This window comes from Phyllostomus discolor, chromosome 5 (assembly GCF_004126475.2).
Source record: "Phyllostomus discolor isolate MPI-MPIP mPhyDis1 chromosome 5, mPhyDis1.pri.v3, whole genome shotgun sequence".
NCBI lineage: Eukaryota > Metazoa > Chordata > Mammalia > Chiroptera > Phyllostomidae > Phyllostomus > Phyllostomus discolor.
In genome coordinates, this window is record NC_040907.2 from 148,631,800 (window position 1) to 148,659,504 (window position 27,705).

Sequence of the window (27,705 nt, forward strand, 5' to 3'; positions counted from 1 at the left end):
TAAAAGACCTGTACTCAGAAAAATACACAACACTAAAGAAAGAAATTACAGAAGACACAAACAAATGGAAGCATGTACCATGTTCATGGATTGGAAGAATTAACAATGTCAAAATGTCCCTACTACCAAAGCAAGAATTAACAACATCAAAATGTCCATACTATGAAAGCAATTGATAGGTTCAATGTAACCCCTATTAAAATGCAAGTGACATATTTCACAGATATAGAACAAACATTTCAAAAATGTATATGGAACCATAAACAATCCTGAATACCTGTAGCAATTTTGAGAAAGAAGAACAAAACTGTACTTGAACAACAGTTAAAATTTTTTAAAAAGAAAGAACAAAGTAGGAGGGATCACAAGACCTGATATCAAACTGCATTACATGGCCACTGTAATCAAAACAGCCTGGTACTTGCATAAGAACAGACACATAGACCAGTGGAACAGAACAGAGAGCCTAGAAATAAACCCAAGTGTCTATGCTCAATTAATATATGACAAATGGAATTTGACAAATGAGGCAGAAGCATTAAATGTAGTAAAAATAGCCTTTTCAACAAAGGGCACTGGGAGATCTGGACAGCTACATGCAAAAAAAAAAAAAAAGAAAGAAACTCGATCACCAACTTACACCATACACAAATAAATTCAAGGTGGATAAAAGACTTAAATATAAGTCATGATACTATAAAAGTCCTAGAGGAAAACATAGGCAGGAAAATCTCAGATATTTCATTTAGCAATATTTTCACTGATATGTCCCCTACAGCAAGGGACATGAAAGAATTAAACAAATAGGACCTCATTAAAATAAAAAGCTTCTGCAAGGCTAAAGAAAACAGGATTAAGATAAAAAGAGAACCAATCATATGGGAAAACATATTTGCCAATGATCCCACAGACAAGGGTTTGATCTCCAAAATATATAAAGAACTCACATGACTCTACTCCAGAAAGACAAACAACCCAATTAAAAAATGGGCAAAAACCTGAACAGACACTTCTCCAAGGAGAACACACAGAGGGCCCAGAGACATATGATAAGATGCTCAGCATCATTAGCCATCAGATAGATGCAAATTAAAACCATAATGAGATACCACTTCACACCAGTGAAAATGACCATCACAAACAAATCAGCAAACAAGTGTTGGAGAGGATATAGAGAAAAGGGAACCCTGGTCCACTGTTGATGGGAATGCAGACTGGTGCAGCCACTGTGGAAAACAGTACACAATTTCCTCAGAAAACTAAAAATGGAACTGCCTTTTGACCTGGCAATTCCACTTCTAGGATTATATCCCAAGAACCCTGAAACACCAATCCAAAAGAACCTATGCACCTCAATGTTCATAGCAGCACAATTTACAATAGCCAACTGTTGGAAGAAACCTAAGTGTCTATCAGTAAATGAATGGATCAAAAAACCATGGTACATTTACACAATGGAATTCTACACAGGAGAAAGAAAGAAGGAGCTCCTAGCCTTTGCAACAGCATGGATGGAACTGGGAAGCATTATGCTGAGTGAAATAAGCCAGGTAGTGAAGGACAAATACCATATGATCACACCTTTAACTGCAACATAATCAGCAAAAGAAAAAAAGCAAACAAAATATGACCAGGGACATAGAAATTAAGAACAATCTAACAATATCCAGAGGGGAGGGGGAGAGGACTGTGGGGAGAGGATTTTCAGGAACTACTATAAAGGACACATGGACAAAATGAAGAGGGAGGGTGGAAGCATGGGAGGTAGGTGGGTGTGGCTGGGCTGGGGTAAGTGGTGGAGAGAAAATGCAAACAACTGTAATTGAACAACAATAAAGTAATTAATGAACAAAAATAAAAAATGAAATAAAATAAAATAAAATAAAACTTATTTTTTCCTTTCACTTCTGTGGGTGGTTTTTTCCCCCCTTTTCTTCCAAATTATTGATTCGATCCTCAGCTTTATTTAACCTAGCGTTTATTCCTTCCAGTGTATTCTACATTTCAGACTGGTTCCTTTTTATGGTTTCAGTGTCTTTGATCATGCTGTTGTAGTTCTCACTAAGTTCCTTAAGCATCCTTATAAACATTTTTTGAACTGTATGTCTGATGAATTACTTACCTCAATTCATTTAACTCTTACCTGGGGATTACTCTTGTTCTTTTACTTGGGTCACGTTTCTTCATCTCTTCTTTTGCTGTTCCTTTGTGTTTGTTTCTACCTATTGGATAGATCTTCTATGACTCCCAGTGGCTCCATCTCCTTGATTACCTGAACTGGGTAGCCTTTCTTTGGGTTATGTGATCCCTTGTGTTGTAATTGAGTTTTGATTGCTATTGACCCATTTGTGCATGGGGTCAATCCTCAGGCTGGCTGACTGTGAGCATTAGTCCCAACCACGTGTATGAGCTCCTGTGCTGGTGCTGGCCACATGAAGCAGAATTTGCCTCAGCAAGGTCTGGTATCTCCTGAGATCTCCCTTTGGATATGCTGCTTGTGAAGCTAATTGAATACTGCTCAGATGTCTGAAGCTGCCACTGGGTGTGTTGGTTTTGCAGCCCCTTGGGAGAGACACTGGCATAGGACAATTGCAGACGCTGCCTATCACTGGCCCTGGGCAACCTGTTTGGAGGTATGAAGTGATCCACAGTTTGGGGCTCCCTCTGCTGGGCCTGGGTGTATGTGGGAAGGACGAAGGTGTGCACCAAGGCTTGCTTTTACCAGCACTGGGCTGGGCTGTAGATCAACAAAAGTCCCAAGGCATCCCGAGATCTCCCTCTTCCTGCCAGGTGCCTTTAGGCTCAGTCACTGAAAGAGCCTTTGGCAGTACATGAAGTAGTTTCTCTGAGTAACTAGGAAGGAGTGAGTGGTGTTCTTTAGACAAATAGAGGTTGAAACGCCATGCCACAGCTGGGTCTGAGACCACTCACCAAATGTCCTAGGGTATACCAAGTCTAGCTGCCATCCACTGGGAGCTTTCGTACCTTTATGTTGGGTCAGTATCAGGGAGTTGTCAGGGTGATGCCAGCAGTTTATTAGGCCCATACAGACCAAGATTTCTCATGTGAAGGGAGGGCTTGCACTAGTCTGGCATGCAAGGGAAAAATGGACCCTATCCTGGGGCCACACAACTCAGTCTGTCCCATATTCTGTCAGGAGCCCAATCTCAGCATGGCAGAAGCCTCCAGAAGTGGAAGGATGCACCTAGTAGTTACCCCTGTGAGGGGTAAGTGCTGGTCAGACTTGAGGAAGGTGGAAGAAGATTCAGTCTGTCCAGGATTCTGCCCAGATCTTTGCAGGGCAGAGTCACAGGTGTTGGGAGGGTGGGACTTCTGGAGCCAAGAGAGTGGAGCTAGTGGATCTCCCATGAGGGGTGTTATGGGTCAGGTTCACTGGAACGTGGTAGAGGGGATAGCTCTATCCAAAAGCCACACAATTCAGTCATTGACACCTCCTGTGTCTACCCACCTCTATACCCTGGCTCAGGCAGTTAACTTCTCACCTGAGCAAAAGCATCTCAGGGTGGGGCAACAGGTAGTCCAGAAAGTGGAATTCCAACCAAGAAGATTATGTCTACAGTATGGAAGAGGGGCTCAACACAGGGACCCTAGAGGCTACTCATTCAGCTCTCTCCCGAAAGCCACAAACTCCAGTCTCTCCTCACACAACTCTAGTCTGCTCTGCCCTTACTCTACTGGAACCCAGGGTGAGTGGTTGAAATAAGCTTTTGTGCTTTGGCCATTTAAGAGGGTGCCTGGATCTCTAGCAGACTCCTGACTCTCTCTGATGGACAGATTGCCTGCTGATTTTCACAGCCAGATGTTCTGTGGTGCCTCTTCCTGGTTTGGTGCTCTGGGAAGGGGATCCTGGTTTAGGGTCGAGATCACACACTTCTCCAGGGGAACCCTGAGCTGAGATATCCCTCTAGAAAGTCAGCTGCTGCTTGTGGGAGACAGTCAGCACTTTTCACATCTCTGCCCTTGCTACCAGTGTTGATGTTGATTCTTCTGTAAATCCTTGGTTATAAGACATCTCTTCAGCTAGTCTTCAGTTGGTTATTCAGGTAATTGCTCTATATTTTATCTGTAATTCCACTTTGGTCCTTGTAGGAGGTGAGTGTAATATCCACCTACTCCACTACCATCTTGGATCCTCCAGGGAAATATTATTAAACATTGAAAAAAAGATTAAAGACCTCCACTTATCAATTTAACTTTTTCTTTGTTTCACTTACCTGGGGTTTATGCTTTAAAAAATGTGGGGTTTTTTTCATTTTATTTTGTATTGTTTTTTTAAAATTTTGATCAATTACAGTTGTCCCAATTTTTCCCCTTGTTGCTCTCCTCTGTCAACCCACTCCACTGCTCCCTCAGTCAGTCCTCACTCTCTTGCCCATTACCATAGGTCCTTTATACATGTTCCTTGACTAGACCATTCCCCTTCTTTCCCCCATTTTCCCTCTCTCCCTTCCACTCTGGTCACTGTCAATTTGTTCCTTCTTTCCACACCTCTGGTTCTATTTTGCTCATTTGTTTTCTTCAGTAGGTTCCACTTATAGGTGAGACCACATAGTTGTTGTTGTTGTTGTTGTTGTTGTTGGTTAAGATTTTATTAATTTATTTTTAGAGAGAGTGGAAGGGAGGGAGAAAAAGAGGGAGGGAAACATCAATACGTGGTTGCCTCTTGAGCACCCCCTACTGGGGACCTAGCTTGCAACTCAGGCACCAGTCCTCATTGGGAATTGAACTGGAGTCCCTTTGGTTCACAGGTCAGCACTCAGTTCACTGAGCCACACCAGCCAGGGCTACATGGTGTTTTTATTTCAGACAAAAACAATCCATTTTATAATAATTACTCGCTTGTATTTTTTTAATCACACATGAGTGCTTCCTGCTTTTTTATTTATTTCTTCAAATACATGAATTCACTCACAGTCTCCCTCTATATAGCTTGCCCTCCTGCTTCTACATGATTTTTTCAACTACTCATTATACATAAAACATTGGGAGGTCCCTATTGTTTCTCTATATCAGCACTTAATTTTCTAAAGATTTTGAAGGCAAATGATTTTTAGCACTGGAAACTTTAATTATGAAATTATATAAAAATTGCCTCTTTAAATGTTTTTTCTTTCTCTTTTTCTGTAAATTAGCAGGCACCTTGGGTGACAAGGGTACAAATAAAGGCAGTGGATTTCAATTGAGTATTTTTCACAAAATCATATTAATTTAGCTAGGTTGGAATCAAATACTCAGATTAAGATAAAAGTGATGTCTTCCTTTTATGCGTGTTGAATATTTTGCTCTTAGGAAATCTATAAGGGAAATTGTTTTAAAGTTTCTAAAATTACCTATTATTTCATAAATAAAGTGTTCATATATCTATTTTAGTGGTGTTTTTAAATTGTTTCTCATCCTTTAGCATCACCCTGTGATCCCACTTTTATCCTGGGCTGTGCTCCCTGCAATGTGATCTGCTCCATTATTTTCCAGAATCGTTTTGATTATAAAGATCATAATCTTATTAACATAATGGAAATGTTTGATGAGAATGTCAGGATTCTGAGCTCTCCATGGATACAGGTGAGGCCAAGATTGTTTCTTCACAAGGAATCCTTTATGCTCTTTTCTCACAAAAGCCCAAATCTCTGTATGTACCAAGCTGTAAACAGGTAGACACCATAGTCCTTCCCAGAGCTCAGAATCATGAAGTGCTCATCTGGGAAATTTGGCCAAGCCCTTTAATGATAGACTGGAAGAGGCATGTTCAGAATACAGAACTGGAATTCAATCCATTGACCCTGTCCAGTGGATTTTCTACTAAATTCTAAAGCCCAATTTCCCATAAAGTACTTTGTTAACACCCCAAAACATGCCCATAGTACTAAATGAACTTCTCAGTTCTTTTTGAAGGGCTTCCATTACCCACAAGTCTTGTCATCTAATCAACAGTTAGTTCTTCAGTACATTAGTTGGCATTTAGGAAGGAAGAGAATACTCCCTTCTAAAAGGGAGAGTATTTGGGACCACAGATGCTGCTAGGGAACACTAAGGGTAAAAGTGTTTGATGCTTCACTTGGCATCCTGACAAGGTCATTGTTTTGGGGATGACAAAATGATTGCTCATATAGTGTATGAACCATAAACAAACATCACAATTTTTACCCTGTGCTGAGATGATAGTCTGCCTAAAAGATGGTGATGTCATCTTAGAGATGTCACTTAACTGCTCTGGTGCACAATTACTTTATGTATAAAATGTTGAGTTCTGTTTCATGGTCTTGTCAGCATCCTCCCAGTTCTAGCTACTGATTTGATGTTTGACGCTACTGGACAGACATAGAAACAGCAGGGATTACTTTTGTGTGCTCTATCAGGCTTCCCATACTCACTTCACCTTTGTTGTTATCTACAAAATGTCAATCTTAGTATTTCATGCCATCAAATATTTCAAGAGTGTAGGGAAGAATTAATGTTAAAAATGAGAAAATTTATATACAGATGTTTTTTATACCACAAACATAACTTTTGAGTATGGAAAATAATTATAATCTCTGATCCCCTGGTCAGAATTCTCTCCCTCAAAAACACCTATCAATATAGAAAGTTACTTATGTATTAAAAATTCATTTCATCAATATTTATAGTACTGTGTCTAACCAGGTCTTAGCATATGTTATATGTGTTCACTACGAGTTTTATCTAATATACTATCATTTTCTCTTCTAGCTCTGCAATAATTTCCCTGTTCTCCTTGACTATTTCCCAGGGAGTCATAACAATATATTAAAAAATTTATCTAATGTAAGAAGTTATATTATGGAGAAAACAAGGGAACATCAAGTATCCCTGGACATTAACAATCCTCAGGACTTTATTGATTATTTCCTAATCAAAATGGAACAGGTAAACTAACAAGAGCTCAATGATTTGATTGCTCATGTATCTTTTGGTTAACTGAATATTTTTTGTATTTGCCAGTGATATTTCGATGGTTAGGCAGGTAATTCTGACAAGCATTTTAAGGACATACAGTATGCATGAATCTACACTAAGCATTATGGAAGATATAATATTAAATTGTTAAAAGTAAATCATTAACTAACTGGACTACATTAACCCAATTTGGGAGTACTAATAATCTACCTCAGGGTTGGGGCAGAACGCCACCTCAGGACACATGGAAATAATTACAAACATATTAGAAAATACAAAATAGCATAATGTGAAGATGGATATGATCATTGCACACAATGTATATAAGAATGGAAAAGAGAAAGCCAAAGAGGGGTAGGACTGAGTGTGGGAGGTGGGGTTGGGTGGGACAGAGGAGACTGATGGAGGGAAAATGGAGACAACTGTACTTGAGCAACAAGAAAAAAACTTTTTTTTAAAGACTGGTTTAACCAGCTGTGCTTCCTGCGTGTCCAGTGGTTGGAAATAAATCTTAATGTATTTAGACTGAAGAACTGGGGAGGCACTAGATGGTAGATATAGAAGTACAGAGAATGTGGTGATAAATAGCTGGTTGGAACAAAGAAGGCTTAGTTGAGTGTAAAGTAAATGAAATGGCATAGGAATAAAGTTGGAGGTTTGTATTGGTAAGCAGGAATCCTGCACCATTTGTTTCTTTTAAAATTTTATTTATTTATTTTTTAGAGAGAGGGGAGGGTGGGGGAGAAAGAAAGGGAGAGAAACTTCAATGTGTGGTTGCCTCTCACATGTACCCTGACTGGGAATTGAACTAGTGACCCTTTGAATTGCAGGCCAGCACTCAATCCACTGAGCCACAATAGCCAGAGCTATTGAAAAGACTTTTTCCCACATGAATTGCCTTGGTACTCTCATGAAAAATTGATTTAATGAAAATGTAAGGGTGTGTTTGTTTGATTGTGGTTCTATTCCAATAATCTATGTGTCAGTCATTATTCCAGTAGCACACTGTGTGGTAGTCTGAGTTACTAGCTTTTTAGTAAGTTTTGAAATTGTGAAGTGTGAGTCCTCCAAAACTGTTGTTTTTTCAAGACTTTCTAGCTATTCTAGGTCCCTTGAATTTCCATATAAATTTTAGCATAAACTTATCAGGGTCTGCAAAGAAGCCAGTAGCATTTTGTTGGGGATTGCATTAAATTTGTAGATAAATTCACGGAGTTACCTACCATTATTAGAATTGATGTGAAATTTACATACCATACAATTAACCATTTTGAAGTATACAATTTAGTGGTATTTAGTACATTCCACAATATTGTGCAACCACTAGCTTTCTCTAATTTCAAAACTTTCCCATCACTCTGCAAAAACACGCCACATCCATTAAATGATCTCTCTCCATTTCTCCCATCCCATCATGTGTTAACCAGTAATCTGCTTTATAAATCTGTGGATTTGCATGCTATGAAAATACCATATTAAAAACATTCATAGCATTGTGACCTTTTGTTTCTGGATTCTCTCACCTAGAATGATGTCTTGTAGGTTCCTCAAGTTATGATATATATCAGTATTTTGTTATTTTTATGGCTGAATAAGATCCCATTTTATGTACATACCATGATTTATTTACCCATCATCTATTGATGGATGTTTGCGTTGGGTACACATTTATTCATGGATATAATTTAATTTTGAAGGGTAAATTTCTAAGACAGCAATTGATGAGACATATAATTACTTTATGTATAACATTTGAGGAACAGCCAAACTTTTCTTCAGTGACTATAGCATTTACATTCTCACCAGCAGTGTCTGAAGAGGGTACCTATTTTCCCACATGGTCGCCAATGTTTATTTTCTAATTTTTTTGTAATTATTAAGCTATTCTAGTTAATATAAAGTTGTAACTCTTGGGTTTGATTTGCATTTCCTTGATGACCAATGATGTTGAACACATTTTCATGTGTGGTTCCCCATTTGTCCATCTTCTTCAGAGAAATGTCATTCAAGTCTTTGCCTCTTAAACATTGGGTTGCTCATCTTTGTGGTACAGATGTAAGAGTTGTTGATATATTTTGGGCATTAAATCTTTATATATATGTAAAATGCAAATTTTTTTCTCCCATTCTGTAGCTTGTCACTTGACATTCTTAATTATATCCTTTGATGTAGAGTCTTTTATTTTTTGATGGAGTCTGATTTACATATTTTTTCTTTTGTTTCTTTGGTGTCAAATCTAAGAATTTATTGCCAAACCTGAATTTGTTAAGATTTTCCCCATGTTTTCTTGGAAGAATTTTATAGGTTTTGTTCTCAGATTTAAGTTTTTATTTATTTTGAGTTATATTTTGCATTTGAAGTGAAGCAGAGGTCCAACTTCATCCATTTTCTTGCGGTTATGCAGTTGTTCCAGCACTATTTATTGAAGAGATTCTTCTTATGAATTAAATAGTCATGGTACCCTGTTGAAAATTAATTGCCACAGGGGTACTGTTTTATATCTAGAATTCAATTCTATTTCTTTGGTTTTGTTTTCTGTCTCCTTGCCAGAAGTTTGTTGTTTTGATTATGGTAGCTTTGTAGTAAGTTTTCAAATTGGAAAGTTGCATCCTTCCCCTGTAGTTCCACAGTAATTTGGAGAAGGGGTTTCTCCACTACTGGAGAAAGATCTTTGGAATTATAATGGGGTTGCATTGAACCTAAATATAGTTTCAAGGAGTATTACCATCTTACCAACGTTAAATCCTCCAGTACTTGTATGTGGGATGGTTTTTTCATTTATTTACTGATTGTGTTTAACAATGGCTTTAGTTTTCAATGTATAAGCCTTTTACCTCTTTACCTAATTCTACCAATTAAGATTGTGTTTGTCTATAAATAAAAGAAAAACTATTAAGAATGGCTTTAACAAATAGTGGGTTTATTCACCTCACATACAAGGAGTCTTGTGATGTGTCAATAGAGGGATAGTACAGAAGTCTCAAAACATCAGTCAAACACTTCCCATTTCTCTTCACCCACATTTCATCAACAAGCTTCATTTTATGAGTAAGCCCTCTCACCCTAAGAATATGTCTGCTCTACCTCCTCCTTCTCATATTTGTTTTGCATAAGAAGGAGGAAGTAGAAAAGTGACATTAATAGGCTTCTGCTTATATCCCAATGGAATAACTAGGCTGCATGGCTCACCTACCTGCAAAAGAGGGGATGAAGGAACATTCAGGCAAGGGAGGGATAAGGCAGTAGAAAATGATGCTTGTGTCAAAAAATTTACAGTCTCTTGCCATACCATATAGCTATTTGTTTTCTAAAATTGCACTTTGCAGTTAATATGTTGCCTTAACTTTATAACAATATGACTTCTTCGGGATTAACTGTAATTCTGACAAATTAATTTGTTAGATATTTCATCAAACTATTCCTAGGAAAAACACAACCCACAGTCAGTGTTTACTTTGGAAAACTTGGCAATCGTGGTATCTGATTTCCTTGGAGCTGGAACAGAGACAACAAGTACCACCCTGAGATATGCTCTTCTACTCCTGCTGAAGCACCCAGAAGTCTTAGGTATGCTGGAATTGCTGGGAGGGGTGAATTTCGGAAAACTGTGGGCAAATGCATTCCATCTTGCTTCCCTTAGGGAAATGTCATTATTAAAATTTCTGTTTGACCTGCGTAATGCCCCAGGTTTAAAGAATGGATAATAATAGACATCTTTCTATAACACAGAGATGTGACGAGAGCAGTGAAGACACTGTGGTCAGTAGCAGAAGCAGTAAAGCAGTGTCTAGATTGCATAGGAGCTTAATGTGGCAGGCCCAGCCAGGATGGATTCACCTGGGACTGCACTTTTTATAATCTTCACCTGAGGATATGTTTTTTAATTGCTTAGAAGAGAGAGAAAAGGAGAGGGAGAAAAACCTCAATGTGAAAGAAACATCAATCTGTTGCCTCCCATATGCAGCCTGACCAGGGAGCAAACCCACAAGCTAGGTTATGCCCTGACTGGGAATGGAAGCCAAAGTATTTTGTTGTAAGGATGATACTCCTACAAACTGAGCCACTGAGCCAGGGTTATGACTGCATATTGTTTTTTATGAAAAGATTATTTATTCACTTTGAGTGGTAAATATATTCTTGCACAGATCTCTCCTCATTCTGAAAATGCAGGGTTCCAGTGGAAACTCTCCCTACTGAAGCATAAGTTAAAATCCAAGAGATTTAGTGAGGCTGTCTGAGATAAATCCCACAATCTAGAAAATGTTCTAAAAAATTAGATGATCAAGAATAGTGTTACTCTTCAGCCTTAAGATTTTGTGAGCCCTAGCTGAAGTGGCTCTGTTCATTGAAGCATCATTGTGTAGGCAGAATGATCACAGGTTCAATTCCCAGTCAGGGCTCATACCCAGGTTGTGGGTTCAATCCCCAGTCAGGTCATGTTTGAGAAGGCAACTAATGGATGTTTCCCTCTCTCTCTCTTTCCCTTCTTTTCTCTCTAAAAGCAATTTTTAAAAAAATATCCTTGGGTGATGATTAGAAAGAAAGATGTTGCATAAAGGAATTTTGTTATTTGTTCTTTATTTCAATCTGATAGTAATTAGAGAGGCTGAAGGAGAGGGATAGTAGGGGATAGTGGAGGGGCCATCAAGGATCAGGTATGAAGGACACATGGACAAAGCCAAAGGGTGTGGGTTCTAGGGTAGGAGGCAAAGATGGGTGGGAGGGAGGGTGTGGTGGTGTGGGGTGAAAATGGAGACAAATGTACTTGAACAACAATAAAAAATAAAAAATAAAAATTTTAGAACTAGTGAAAACTTAATAAAATAAAATAACTAAGTTTTATTAGGGAAAAAAAAAAGGAATTTTGTTACTTCAGGAGTCTGTTTCCAGAATGGTGATGATTGCCCAAATAAAATTTGGGGGGAGAAGGTCAATAATTTGATCTTATACAAAGCATTTTTTAATTTTTTTATTCTTTTTCAAGTACAGTTGTGTCCATTTTCATCTCACCACACCACACAACCCACCCATCCCTACCTCCCCCCTTGAAACTACCCCCTGTGGCTTTGTCCATGTGCCCATTATACATGTTTCTGGATGTCCCTTCCCCTCTTATTCCCTATTATCCCTCTCCCCTCTCCTCTCTGGTTACTGTCAGAAACTTACTTTCAAACAGTATGGTAATGCATAGCAGTTAAAAATATACATTATTTTGTCCAGTGTCAAAATCCCACTCATATGATTATAACCTATTACAAATGACAATTAGTCTTTTGAAGCTAGATTCAAAGAGGTCAGGAAACAGCCAACAAATCTCCAACAAATTTCTCAAACACAGAGAGCATGTTAAGGGGAGATAATGAACTCTATAGAGAGGATAAGTTGTGACCTCAGTGTCAGAAGAGGAAGATACATGAAGAGAAAAAGTTATTTGTGTGCCCTACATCCCTGTACATTTTGGTATTTAGAAGTACCAAGGGTCAACAAAGGTAGAAGTAGACATAGGCTGAAAAACGTAGCTTTCCTTGCCCAGGGCCCTTTGACAGCTTCTTTTATCAATTAACTGTTTTTGCCCAACACAATGAGGGACGTTTACTCTGTGGAGAAGTGGAATCCGAGAACCCTACACTCAGGGACACTGGACAATGACAGGGAAAGAGTGAGGTGTAGGGCTGAAAAGAGAGGTTTAGGAAGAATCTCTTTCTTGAATACAGAGACTCTTAGCTTCTTTCTCCATCCTGCTTTCTGAAATTCAGCAGCCAGATTTAAAAAACCTGCAGAGAGTGAACAGCTCTACAGGAAAGACTTCTATAGTTTGCCATGTGGGTAGAAAATTCTCTTGACACATATATCAGTGTGACTGAAAAAGAAAACATCCAACCCAAGACAGAGAATCATAGAACTTCAGAACACCAGGATTAAAAAGAAAATCACAAAAACTTCCAGAGAACTACATCATGCCATGTGTAAGGAATAAGATTCAGAGCACCATCAGATTTCTCAAGAGCAACTGTAAAATTGTGTGTGAATAAAAAGGGTATAGTCTCAGACCTGTACGTGTGACAGAAACTTTACCCCCTCTTTTCCCTTTTGATCCAAATATCTGATGTCATGTCAGAGGAAGCCATGGGCTCAGAAATCAGGAGTGCTCAAAAGAGGAGGAAATCATCAGGGAGATTGCGAACACCAGGCCTGGAAAATATCCACTTAAAATGATTAGGGGAATAATGCAGGTGTGAGAGCAGACACCAAGAACAAGAAAAGTGATCAATTATCTGAGATGTCCTAATAATAGGAAATTGTTACTATAAGTTACAAACACTGACCTCAGTATTTAGAAATAATTAAAATTGAGATGCAGAAAATTATGAATTGAATGGAAGAATCATGGGTAAGTCCAAGAAAATGCCAAAAGTGAAACAAAATCATAGATTGTTTTTGAAGTCAGAATGGTATTAAAATGTAACCTAACTAGGCTAGGGAAATGGAGCAAGAGGGATTGTGTGTGTGTCTATGTGTATTTTGCATGAGGTGGGGTTGGAAAAGTAAACTCTCACCTTCCAACCAGAAAATCAGATATTGTCTAAAAACAGGTGAGTAAGAAATAGAAAGAGTGAATCTTTGTTTAGAAATTGAACATACATTTCGGGAGAAACTGCTACAATGTTCATATTGGTAACACTGTCGGGTTGGAGGATGAAGAGAGTATCATTACAGGTCGTACACATGCAGAAACAACACACACACACAAAACATACATTGTCATTGAGGTTTTTCAACCCACATTATTTTGGTATAAAATTAATATTTGATTTCCTGTTTTTCTTTCTACAAAGACTGTAATTTCTTGACTTATATTCAGCTTATATTTTGTAATATTTCATCATTTCTGTTTACATGATCATATATGCTGATATGTAGGTTTGGGTTGATCTTTGTTAAGTCTAGCTTGTAGGAGAGTTACAGGTATCTACTCCAGCAATTATTACTCTTTGTCTAGGTGTATTCCTGAGCATATAACTGATGTTTATAATGATGTTGAGACACCTTCATAGTGCTTCATATTCCCTGGATAAGCATATAATTCTGGTATGCATTTTTCTCTTTTTCCATCAGTCTAACTTGTGTCTTACAGCTAAAGTCCAGGAAGAGGTTGACCGTGTGGTTGGCAGAAATCGGAGCCCCTGCATGAAGGACAGGAGCTCCATGCCCTACACAGATGCCATGGTGCATGAGACCCAGAGATACATTGACCTTATCCCCAACAACCTCCCACATGCAGTGACTTGTGACATTAAATTCAGAAACTACCTCATCCCCAAGGTAAGATTTGTTTTTCTTATACTGACTTCAGTGGTCTTGAAGTTCCCATTTTCACAGTATTGGTTTCATCCTCCACCAACACAAGGTGAGAGAAGTGCAAAAATCAGACATGTGACTGCTTGATGGACTCTGTGTGGTTTCCAGTTCAGACTATAAACCTTTATAATAGGTTTGGACACATGGCACTGTAGGTCTTCCAGGTTGGTTCTGCTCTTTTCCAAATCCATTTATCTTTAGAGAGGGGAGAAGGGAGGGAGAAAGAGAAGGACAGAAACATTGATATGAGAGAGAAACTTCAGCTTGTTGCCCACAGTCACAGACCAGGGACCAAACCCTCATCCCAGGCACATGCCCTGACCAGGAACTGAACCAGAGGAATTTTGCTTTGCAGGATGACACCCAACCAAGTAAGACACAGCAGTCAGAGTTGTTCTGCATCTTTACTATTGTTTGGCTAATTTTAAGTGCTTACAGTTCTAAATGAATGTCATGTCAGTTTGTCAATTTACAAAAACAACCCGCTGGGATTTTTTATCAAGGTTACACTAGATCATTTGGAATTCTTAACATCATAACACATTGGATCTTTCAATTAATAGATATGGTATAATGATGATCCTAGTTGGGGGATAGCGACTTTTCAAATGTCTAATAATTTTTTAGCATGTTCGGGCTTTGGCTTGCACATATTTTGTTTGCTTTCCATAGGTATTAGTGTTACTATTGTTATAAATTTTTTAAATTCCTTTTCCATTTTAAAATCTGGTACTTGGAAATATAATTGATTTTATTATTTTGATGACCTTATATGTAGCAACCCTTGGTATATTTAAATCATTGCTGATAATTTGTCTCTAGATTAATCTGCAAATTCTACATATATAATCCTGCTATCTGAGCTAATGTCTTTGTTTAATTCTTATTTCTGATTTTCAGGAAAGAGGAGGTGTAACACCTTACTATTGAGAATGATGTTTTATGTACATTTTGGTAGACACTGGGGTTCTTTTAGATTTTATTTATTTATTTTTAGAGAGAGAGAAAGGGAAAGAGGGAGAGAAACATCAAAGTGTGGTTGCCTCTTGTGCGACCCTACTGGGACCCTGGTCTGCACCCAGACATGGCCCTGACTGGGAATGGAACCTGTGACCCTTTGGTTTGCAGGCTGGCACTCAATTTACTGAGCCACACCAGCCAGGATCGTGGATATTCTTCATTAGATTGGAAACTTTGCCATCTTTCTTATTCTCATGATTTTTGTAATGAATGTGTATGTAATATTTTCATATCAATTTTCTGCATCTTTTGAAAATAGTTGTATATAGGACTCAATTTTCCCACTACAATGTACATATTCTAAGTATACATACTCAGGCTGGATTTGATTTGCTACATAGTGTTCAGCACATCTATATTTATACTGATAATAAATATTTGGCCTACAATTTCTCCTCTTCAAAATTTTCTTTTCATATTTCTGATATAAGGTATGTTTGGACTCACCCATGTATGGAGAAATGGTGCTATAATAAGGGTTTATTTTGATTGTCTTCTTCTCTCCTTCTTGTGGCCACTTAGTCATGTCCTTTGAAATGCATGCCTTATTATTTGTCAATGTATAAGACTATCAACAGAACACTTTGCAATGATGTGAGCCTGATGTGTGCTTTTGGCGGGGGCCGGGGGGGGGGGTCCTATCTAAAGAATATTTGCCAAAATAGGGTCTCAAAGACTGACCCTTATCTATTTCTGAAACTTTATAGTTTTAGCACTTACATTTATATTATTGATCCATTCAGGTAAATTTGACTTATGGTGTGAAGTAGTGGTTCGTGCTTCTTTTATCTCATTTTGAGTGTTCACTTATTTGAGCAATACTTGATGAAAACATACTGGCCTTTGTACTTTTTGTAACTTGAAAAATTTCATATATTTTTGGTTTAAAAATGTATAAGGAAGCTCTGGCTGGATAGCTCTGTTGGTTGGAAAGTTGTCCCAAACACCTTAAAACTGTGGGTTTCATCCCCAGTCAGAGGTGTGTGGGAACAAGCAATTGACGTTTCTCTGTCTCACATTGATGTACCTCTCTCTCTCAAAATCATTGAAAAATGTCCTTCAGTGAGATTTACATATATACATATATATACACACACACATATATACACACACACACACAGCTAAAGCCCATATATATATACACACACACACACAAGGGAATAATTTTAAACACAGAGTTACAGACCTTTTATATGATAAACATGAGGGAATTTCCCCCAAATTTGCATGACAAAATTTTTTTAATCTAAATCATATGCATACATAAAATATATAAATTGTATATAGATTTACCTTTATATTTATCTATTTATCAATCACTATCTCAATATTTCAGTTTACTTATCCCACTAGTCATGATTTTTGTATATGGAAAAGTAATAGCATTCATACTCAAAAGTGATCATTGATAAAACAATGTTATCTAATGTACAGCCTATATTTAAATTTCCACAATTTTCCTAGGACAATTTTATAGTTTTCCATTCTTGACAATTCAGTATCCAAGCAAAGAAGAAGCATAAAATTTGGTTATCTTTTCCCTTTAGTCTCCTGTTATCTGTTCCCTTTACTCTGTTTCTTTCCCTTCATACATATAACTTTGTGAAGGGTCTAGGCCAGTAGTCATGGAAAATATCCCTCAGGCTGCTTTTGTGTGACTGTTTTCTAGAGATTAGATTCCCATTACGGTCTTGGCAAGAGACCTACATAGGTGTTCTATGTGTCCCACCAGAATTTACTCAGGGGGATAGTGGTTGGGACACATAATGTGACTTACCACATTACTGGCTATGCTATGTTCCTCACCTAATAAAGTGATATCTGCCACATCTCTCCACTGCAAAGGTTCTGTTTTTTATACTACATTAATAAAATTCTATAGCATGGTTCTTTAGGACTTTGTGAATATCATGCTTTCCAATTATTCAGTCAATGGTTTTAGCATTACTTGATAACACTTGACTGAATTAATAACCCTAAACTGAGTTGTTGCAAAGTGATTTTTTTTTCTAATTTTAACATTCTTTCTAATTCTGGCCCAGATGGAAACATAGGTACATACACGTTGTCTCCTTGCACAACCAAAGGAAGCACAACAACAAATTTAAAAACAAAAAACAACCAGAACTGCCAGAAAATCAAACTGTCTTGAAGTCTGACAACCAAGGAGTTAAGGAAGAAACGTTCATTCAGAATGGTAGGAGGGGCAGAGACCAGTAGCAGGGGTGGAGAGGACATGTGGTAAGGCAACAGCAGAGGACCTGGTGGGTGAGGTCACAGCTGGTGGACCATGGCAGGCAAAGTGGAGTCTGGTGGGCCAGGCAGTCCCATATTTGTGTGGGGATAAACCAGGAGGAAAAACTGGGGAGTGAGACAGACCATGCAACCCAGGGTTCCAGCATGGGAAAAGAAAGCCTCAAAACCTCTAGCTGTAAAAACTGGAGGAAGTTGAGGCAAGGGGAGATACAGCCTCACAAGAGAGTTCCTTGGAGAGACCCACAGGGTCCTAGAATGTACACAAACCCATCCACCAGGGGATCAGCACCAGAAGGGCCCAATTTGCTTGTGGGTAGTGGGGGAAGTGGTTGAAAGCCACCAAGAGCCAAGGAAGCAACAATGTTCCCTCTCTGACCCCTCCCCCACATACAGTGCCACAATGCAGTGACTTAGTTACTCCACACTGGTGAATATCTAAACGCTGCCACTTACAACACAACAGGTGCACTGAGACCAAGAAACATGGCCCAAATTAAAAAACAGATCAATACTCCAGAAAAAGAACTAAGCAATGAAGAGATAGCCAACCTATCAGATACAGAGTTCAAAATACTGGTAATCAGGATACTCACAGAAATGATTGAGTATGGACACCAAATAGAAGAAGTGAAGGCTATGCAAAGTGAAATAAAGAAAAATATACAAGGAACCAACAGTGGAGGGAAGGAAACCAGGATTCAAATCAACAATTTGGAGCAAAAGGCACAAATAAACATTTAACCAGAAAGAATGAAAAAAACAGGAATTCAAAAAAAATTAGGAGAGGCTGAGGACACTCTGGGACAACTTTAAACATTCCAACATCCAAATTGTTGGGTGCCAGAAGAAGAAGAGGAAGACCAAGAAATTGAAAGCTTATTTGAAAAAATAATTAAGGAAAACTTCCCCAATCTGGCTAAGGAAATAGACTTCCAGGCAGTACAGGAAGCTCACAGAGTCCGAAAGAAGTTGGATCTAAGGAGAAACACAGCAAGACACATGATAATTAAATTACACATGATTAAAGATAAGGAGGGAATCTTAAAAGCAACGAGTGAAAAGGAAAGTGTTACCTACAAATTTCCCATAAGACTATCAGCCGATTTCTCAAAAGAAGCCTTACAGTCAAGAAGGGGCTGGAAACAAGTATTCAAAGTCATGAAAGGCAAGGACCTACAAACTAGATTGTTCTATCCAGCAAAGCTATCATTTAGAATGGAAGGGCAGGTGAAGTCCTTCCCAGATAAGGTCAAGTTAAAGGAGTTCATCATCACCAAGCCCTTAATATATGGAATGTTAAAGAGACTTATCTAAGAAAAAGACCAAAACTATGAACAGTAACATAACAACAAACCCATAACTATCAACAACTGAGCCTAAAAACAAACATAAACACAAACTAAGCAAACAAGTAGAACAGGCACAGAATCACAGAAATGGGGATCACAGAGAAGGATATCAGTGGGGAGGGGATGAGGGGAAAATGAGGGATAAAGGTACGAGAATAAGAAGCATAATTGGTAACAAAATAGACAGGCTAAGAATAGTATAGGAAATGGAGAAGCGAAAGAACTTATATGTATGACCCATGCACATGACTAAGGTGGGGTGAACCCCCTCTAGAGAGAGGGGGTTACAGGGCAGATGGGGATAAAGGGGCTAAAAAATGGGACAACTGTAATACCACAATCAATAAAATATACTTTAAAATAATAGGTATACAATGTTATATTAATTTCAGGTATATGACATAGTAACTCAACATTTATTTTTTTAATTTTCTTTCTTTTTTTGTCCTTGTATCTTTGAATTCTTTTATTTTTTATTGTTGTTCAGTTACCATTGTCCTACCCGTTTCCCCATTGCTTTCCCCTTCCCCATCCTACCCCACTCTCACAGTCAGTCCCCACTCCATTGTTCCCATGAGCCCTCTAATCATTTTCCTTGACTTGCTCCTTCCCCTTCTTTCTCCCATCAGCCCTCTCCCCTATGCCCTCTGATCACTGTCAGTTTATTCTTTATTTTCATGTCTCAGGTTCTATTTTGCTTGTTACTTAGTTTACACTTCACACTCAATCTTAGTTTGTATTAGCTTCAGGTGTTTAGCATAGTGGTTAGACAATCATATGCTTTACAAAGTGTTCCTCCCTCAGAAATTCCAGTACCCACCTGGAACCACAAACAGTTATTACAATATTATTGACTATAATCCCTATGCTGTACTTTTACATCCTTGTGACTATTCAACATTTATTTATCTTATGATGTGCTTGCCACACTAAGTTTAATGACTATCTGTCACCATTCAAAGTTATCACACTATTATTGATTATATTGCTCTTCACCTTTTTTATCCAACCCTCTACCATTCTGCCCTCTGGCAACCATCAGTGTGTTCTTTGTTTCTATGTTTTTAATTAAGACAATGTACATGGCAATGATAGCCGTAATAGTTGTTACTGTACTTATTATCACAGATTTTTAAAATTAGATCAGATGTCTATTTATAAAAGCCCTATAAACAGATAACTCCAGACATTTTAAGCTCCAACAGAGACTTCCATTTCAAACCATAATCCATATATGAAGTGAATGAAGATTTAAGTGTAAAATAAAGTAGCTGGTGGGGTCATACACCAGTGTCCAAACATGGTGAAAAGCAGAATGGATTCAGAAGGTTAGACACCCTAGGACCCATGGACTCCATTCTTCAAATGCTATTGGAATTCACATTAGCAACATCACTGCCACTGGTCTTCAATGGATCATTGTTTATTACTTGTTCTCTCTGGCTCCAAATGCCACTGCCCTTCTTTGGACCTAGGATTCCTCATCTATAGATCATAATTTTTCACTAACTGACTTGCAACCTTTCTTCCAGCTCTGTCACTTTTTCATAACTCAGTTTATCTTCTCTTCTTTCCAGGGCACGACCATAGTAACATCTCTGACTTCTGTACTGCATGATGACAAAGAATTCCCCAACCCAGAGAAGTTTGACCCCAGACACTTCCTGGATGAGAAAGGCAACTTTAAGAAGAGTGACTACTTCATGCCTTTCTCAGCAGGTAATACAAATTTGTTGTCTTTTGTATTCATAGGACAGGATATTTTTTGGGGGGGGTGGTCAGCTGGAACTTGTTAGTGCTCACTCTAGGACTGGTAGAATTGCTCTTTGTCCATGACCAGGCACTTTCCTTCCTCATGGTACAGCCACACTGTTAGGCCAGATCACTGGCGCTTTAGTCAGTTGACTCACTTCTTCCAAATCAGAAATGAACTTGGGGCTTGGTACTGAAACAGAAGTACATGCATCCCAACCAAAAAGAACGGTGTTATATAGAACTCAAAACCTCAGGGTGTGTTGGAGATTGATGAAAAGTAGGAATACTTAGAGCAACAGCAGATGGTGTGAAGAAGGATCATGAAACATTAGACTAGGACCAGAAAGTATTGTTCCTAGTAGACTAGGAACAATAAATGTATGTGTGTTTCTACAAAAAGATTGATGAACACTTGAAATAGACGTTACACTGTGGAACACTTAATGAAATATTTGGCATAGTGCTAATACTCAGTAAATATTTGTTGAAAAAAGGGTACCTGTTTGGATAAGGTGGATAGGATGTTAGGTGGATTGGATATATGTCCACCCTTTTTCCATCTGTTTTTTTCCAACTATTCTCCCTTCCATCCTCCCATTCAACCATTAACCATATAATTGGTGCACATTCTCTTTCTGGCATCCAGAAAATGAGCATTCAAGGAGTATTTACTCTGTGTGTGTGTTATTTTCAGGAAAACGGATGTGTGCAGGAGAGGGTCTGGCCCGCATGGAGCTGTTTTTATTCCTCACCACCATTTTACAGAAATTTACCTTGAAACCTGTGGTCAACCCAAAGGACATTGACGTCACCCCAATTGTCAATGGATTTGCTTCTGTGCCGCCTCCTTACCAGCTTTGCTTTGTTCCTGTATGATGGAAGAGCAGACCTTCTGGCTGCTGATGTTCTGTCATCTACAACTCACACCCCGCTGGGGGCTTTGTTCACTTCCTTCCCAATTCACCCTCTTCCCAGGAATGCCTTCTCTGACCTGCCCTCTCACATCTCCCCATTCCCTCCAGTGAGCATCCAACCTCCATTAAAGAAAGTTTCCTGAGTTTCACTTCACATATTTATCTGCTATTCTTTATAGTCTGCTACTGTCCATACTCAGATCCTCATCTGTAATCTAGGTATGATAATTAGTGATAAGGTTCAAATGAACACATGAATGAGAAAGACATATAAATGTTAAATGTTAACATAAAGGTCTTTGGATATTTGTGTGTGTGTATGGTTATGTTTGTGATCTGAGAGAGAGAGAGAGAGAGAGAGAGAGAAGAAGAAGAAGGAGGAGGAGGAGGAGGAAGAGGAGGAGGAGGAACAGTAGGTAGAATACAATGAGAGGAATAGGAATCATTGGTGAATAAGAATAGGAGACCAAGGTGAATAAGAGTATATTGGCTTGTCTTTTTATGTGTCAATAAATGTTTCCCTTCTATTAGATATACTTGCTATAATTATGAGAATTTTATTTAATCTTTTCCTTGGTGGAAATGCTTTCTAGGAGTAGATAGAAGTGAATGAATTCAGCACTTTGTGGTCATGACTCAGTGGAACTGCAGAATAGGGAAGAGGACTATTGAGGACTGAGAACCTAGAGACTGGAGGAGAGGTTAAAAAAGGATAATTTTTTGTAATCTGTTTTCATCTCCTTAACAATACTGGTCTGAACTAATATTTTGAACCATTTGAGGGAGTTTTTAAAAATATTTTATTTATTTTTAGACAGAGGGGAAGGGAGGGAGAAGGAAAGGGAGAGAAACATCAGTGTGTGGTTGCCCCTCACACACCCCTCCTGGGGACCTGGCCCATAACCCAGGAATGTGCTCTGATTGGGAATCGAACCAGCAACCCTTTGGTTCACATGCCAGAACTCAATCCACTGAGCCACATCAGCCAGGGCAGAGGTTTTTTTTTTTAATGAAATACATTTTTCTGTTAGTCAAGTGAGGTTTAAATAGATAAAATCTCAAGGAACATACATCATTTTTACCTTCTTTAGAGAATTGCTGGGGCTTGGGAGGAGGAGAAGAGTAGGTATCAAGTATGGGTTCAACTTCAAATGTTTTCTGATCCAAGCTTGTACCCCCATAGACATCCCTGAACCCCTGAAAGGGCTAATATATAGAGAAGGGATGTAAATGACTTATTGCTCAGAACCAGTGTTGTGATCCTTAGGCTTCTAAGAGGCTGGCTGGGCTAAAAGTATAGCCCAAGGCTTGAGTCATACATTTTTTCACATAAATTGTTTTCCCTGTAAAAGGAATTTGTATTTAGTATGGATTATCTTTTTCAAAAATCACTGATAACCTTACTTACTACTTAGAGATAATAATGGTTAAAGTTTTCATGTAGTTTCCTTGTTTTCTTCTATTACATTTAAAAATGATATTAGTTCTGAGATAATTTCAAAAGTGGAAGGACAGAAAACAATAAATATCATGATGAAAATCACAAGCTTGCAGTCAAACTCCTCAGTTCAAATTCTGGCTCTGACTTTAGCTGGATGACTTTCAGAACATTTTCTTTGATACTTGATGCTGTTCCAGGTGTCCCGATGTTTCCCCCTAGCCCACCTTCACCCAGCCCACCACTCCCCACTTCTGTAGTCAACTCCCACACTGCTGTCCATGTCCATCAGTCTTTTCTATATGTTCTTTGATGAATCCCTTCTCCTTTCAGTTTCTATCTTTCTCCTCCCCTTTACCAGCTGTAGTCTATTCCATGATTCCATGTCTCTGGTTCTATTTTGTTCATTAGTTTCTTTTGTTCATTAGATTCCTCTTATAAGTGAGATCATATGGTATTTGTCTGTCACCAACTGGCTTATTTCACTTAGCATACTAGTCTCCAGTTCCATGCATGCAGTTGCAAAAGGGAGGAATTCCTTGGGCAAACATTAATAAAGGTGGAAAGAGAATAAGAATATTTTAAGAAATAAAAAAGACTATAAGATGACTAAAGGAAAGAAAAACAACTTTGAGAAAATAGAGGGAGGAGAAATAATAAGAATAAGGAATAGAAACAAGGCAAAGAAAGGGAAAAGTAACATTTAAAATGAAAATCAGACGGGGAAGGAAGAAGGCAAAATGGAGTAAGAAAATGAAAAAATAAAATGAGATTTGAAATAAAATACTGAAGAAATAGGAACCAAATTGAGGAAGAAGAAAAAATGTTAAAAAGCTATGCAAAAGAAAAACACAAATAATGAAAAGAGCGAGGTGCAATTCATTTCAGCAGAGCTTGATGCTTGCCTGCTAGCTTCTCCTTCTGGCTACATCTCTGGTAATATCAGATGCTGTCCCCATGTAGCTCTAGGCAGCTGGTTCAAGGCTACAAGTGATCCACAGTCTGTGGCTGTCTCCTTCAGGCTTTGCTGTGTCTGGGATGGACCTCTCTGCTCTGAACTGCTGGCTTTTTATCAGCACAAGGCCCAGAGGTGGGTTATCTAAGGTTCAAAAACACCACCGGTACCACCTCCACCTGTTTCTGTCTGCAGTTCTGCTATTAGTTTTAGCCTTGCCACTGACCTGTCTGTTCCTGAGAGGACTTCTAGTGCAACTGGGAGGATGAGGTACATCCCCTGAGAGGTACAGTTCAGCTCAGGGAACATGTAGGGTGTGTTCCCCTGCCTCTGTGCCACATATCTTGGTCTGTCCTAGATTATTTCCAGTAATGTGGTTTGTGATGAGTTACCTGTCCATTTCATGTGAGGGTCCAATGTGTTTAATAGGGTTGGCTCTTTTTCACTTGGCACTGATAGCAGCTCTGTAGAAGAACTAAGATGGGTGCCTGAATAACCCTTCTTGCACCAATTTCTGCTCCCTCTGCCCAACTGGTTTCAATAGAATAGGCCCCATGGAACCAGTGTGGCTTGTTGGGCTGAGAAAAGTTCAGAAAGGTCCCTTTTGGAGTTTCTCTTTCTTTGCCCTGTGGAAATGTGTCCTGCAGAGGGATCTTGAGCCTGGCAGGACTGTTCTGCAGTTTCCCTGTTGGATGTTCTGTTTGCAATACTGCAGCAAATGGGTGGGCATACCTTTCTCTTCCCAGAGATTTGTACTCTCAGGGGGCAGGGTATGCCTGGCTGCAAAGAATCTTAGGTGCTCAACTCTTGCCTAGCTAACTCCCAGCATGCAGCCTTTGCATGAGACACAGTCCAGACTTCTATGTTCTGCACAGCAATTGCTTGTTGACCAAGCTGGGTGGGCCTCAGCAAGCCCCTTGTTGAGCAACTGTCTGATCTCTCTACCCAGCTGGACTCAGTGGGAACAGACTCAGACATTTAGTGTGGCTTGGTATGGCTGAGAAAATTTCAGAACCAATCTAAGAGCAATTTCCCCATTCTACAATGTTCCTCTCCACAAACCACAGCAGTAGCAGTTGATTAGCTCATGCTGAGGAGCAGGGTGCCTCTCACAGACTTTAGACTGGGAAAACTGGTTTTCTTCCTCAATCTGTTCAACAAGATCTCTGTTCTGGTCTCCCTTCCCTATGTTGTGCCAGTCTCTGATCTCTCTGCCCAATGGTCTGAGTAGGAAAGAACCCGTAGATCCAGTGTGTCTTGGCATGGCTGACAGAGTCAGAATGGGTCCAAGGAAAGCACTTTTCCTGCCCTACTAGATTTCTCTCCAAACCTGTGTTTTCAATCTGGTCTATTTGCTGGTGGAGCAGCTGTATACAGGGTCCTTGCCCAGCCATGTTTCATCTCCTTTTTAAAAAGTCTCCATGCAGTACCCACACCACAGCCCTGAGTTACTGTCTGGCTCTCCATGCATAACACCTCCTCCCCTGAAAGCAAAATGTCTCTCAAGGTCATGGCTGGCTACAGCCTGCAGGTGCCTCTGACAGTTCTAAGTGTAGCAAGCTGCTCATTTTAGGAGAGCAAGTCCCTATATGGAACTCTCCAGATTGGCGCTACAGCTATGGACATGCTGCTCATTGTGTGTGTGTAGCCTGGGTCTTCCAGACTCCATATATCCTCCCAAGTCTCTCCCAATTAGTGTTGGGGACCCCTGTGCAGGACTGGGGACCAAGAAGGGAAGAAACTGCCAAAATTGCAATTTCTGTTGGGTCCTTCTGCTGGCTGCTACAGGAGCCATGCACAGGATATTTCCCCTTCAACTTATAAAATCTCCTTACCAGATAGTACGAAGCATCTTCTGTAGTCTTGGCTTCAAAAGTTCATACCAGCTAAGACTCCACTGATTGTTCAGGTTGTCAGAAAATCAACCAAAAATCTCAGTTGAGGGGAGGAGAGTGTGGACCTAGTCTCCTCCTACTCAGCTGCCATCATCTCTTCCTCTGTTTTCTTTATTCTCCATCATGAATAAGTGTATGAACGAAAACTTAGTTATCAAGGCACTTTCACTTAATATGGTATAAAGAGACCTCTCATCTCTTGCCCTATCATTTGAGGCTGATTCTCTGAAATAATTGTCCCTTAGGAAAAGAGGGTGTCTTCCTTTCTCAGATTTCCTGTTGCCTGGGGTTATAGTAACCCAGAGCAAAATCAATATAAATGGTAGTCTTTTGAAAATGGCTCCTTAAGAAACAGCTTAAAAATTGTAAACATTGTGGGACTTCTAGCCAAGAGGGAGGCATTGGTAGACACACTGCCTCCTTGCACAACCAAAATAAGGTCAGCAACAGTTTAGAAACAAGGTAACAACCAGATCTGACAGAAAATTGAACTGTATGGAAATCGGACAACCAAAGAGTAAAAACATACACATTCATCCAGACCGGTAGGAGGGGTGGAGTTGGGCAGCCGGGTAGAGATGGGTCGCAGCACAAAATGCTGTGGTACCAGACCTGTAACACATCCCAGGTGTGTAAGGCATCCCCAGCCGAAGACTGCAGCGGGCGGACCATGAACGCACAGGCGGCTGGCAGACCCAGTGAGGTGGTAACTGTGAAGCGAGGCACTGTGTGCAAAGTGCCTGGCTGGCCGGGCCACATTCAGGAGCAGATAAACCAGGCCAAATTGGGCAGGGAGACAGTCTGAGCAATCCAGGGTCCCAGCGCCAGGAAACAGAACCTTGCGACACTGATTGAAAACACCTGTGGGGGTTGAGGCGCAGGGAGAAACTCCCAGCCTCACAGGAGAGTGCGTGGGAGAGATCCACGGGGTCCTAGAATGTGCACAAGCCCACTCACATGGGAATTAGCACCAGAAAGGCCCAGTTTGCTTGGGAGAAATGGCCAATGGAATTGAAGTCAGACAGAGACTGGAACAAGCGCCATTGTTTCCTATCAGATCCCACCCCTGCATACAACCTCACAACCCAGCGACTGGGTTGCCCCACCCTGGAGAACACCTAAGGCTCCACCCCTCATACTTAACAGGTGTGACCTGATTCAGAAAAAAAAAATGGTTCAAATGGAAGTGCAAATCAAAGCTTCAGAGCCAATACTTTTAAGCAACCAAGAGATAGCCAACCTATCAGATGCACAGTTCAAAGCACTGGTGATCAGGATGCTCACAGAATTGGTTGAATTTGATTACAAATTAGATGAAAAAAATGAAGGCTATGATAAGAGAAATTAAGGAAAATGCACAGGGAACCAATAATGATGGGAAGGAAACTGGGACTCAAATCAATAGAGTGGACCAGAAGGAAAAAAGAAACAACCAAACAGAAAAGAATGGGGAAATAAGAATTCAAAAAAATGAGAAGCTTAGGAACTTCCAGGACATCTTTAAACATTCCAACATCCAAATTATAGGGGTACCAGAAGGGGAAGAGCAAGAGCAACAAGTGGAAAACTTATTTGAACAAATAATTAAGGAGAACTTCCCCAATCTGGCAAAGGAAATAGACTTCCAGGAAGTCCAGGAAGCTCAGAGAGTCCCAAAGAAGTTGGACCCAAGGAGGAACACACCAAGGCCCATCATAATTACATTAGCCAAGGTAAAAATGAAGGAGAGAATCCTAGAAGAAGTAAGAGATATGTAGAGAGTAACCTATAAAGGAGTTCCCATCAGACTGTCAGCTGATTTCTCAAAAGAGACCTTGCAGGCAAGAAG

At 39.5% G+C, this 27,705-nt stretch overlaps 1 protein-coding gene across 4 annotated transcripts in view; it reads left to right on the forward strand.

The window, feature by feature from the left end:
- The window catches only part of LOC114496072 (cytochrome P450 2C19-like), a 186,684-nt gene extending 164,939 nt beyond the window's left edge, over window positions 1-21,745 (forward strand). For all 4 annotated transcript variants that reach the window (XM_036027017.1, XM_036027016.1, XM_036027018.1 and 1 more), the window contains 6 exons: window positions 5,423-5,583; window positions 6,730-6,906; window positions 10,362-10,503; window positions 14,072-14,259; window positions 20,498-20,639; window positions 21,370-21,745. In XM_036027017.1, coding sequence (XP_035882910.1) covers window positions 5,423-5,583; window positions 6,730-6,906; window positions 10,362-10,503; window positions 14,072-14,259; window positions 20,498-20,639; window positions 21,370-21,551 — 992 coding nt within the window. In that variant the 3' untranslated portion in view covers window positions 21,552-21,745. The remainder of the gene's footprint in view (window positions 1-5,422; window positions 5,584-6,729; window positions 6,907-10,361; window positions 10,504-14,071; window positions 14,260-20,497; window positions 20,640-21,369) is intronic.
- The last annotated feature ends 5,960 nt before the right edge of the window (window positions 21,746-27,705 follow it).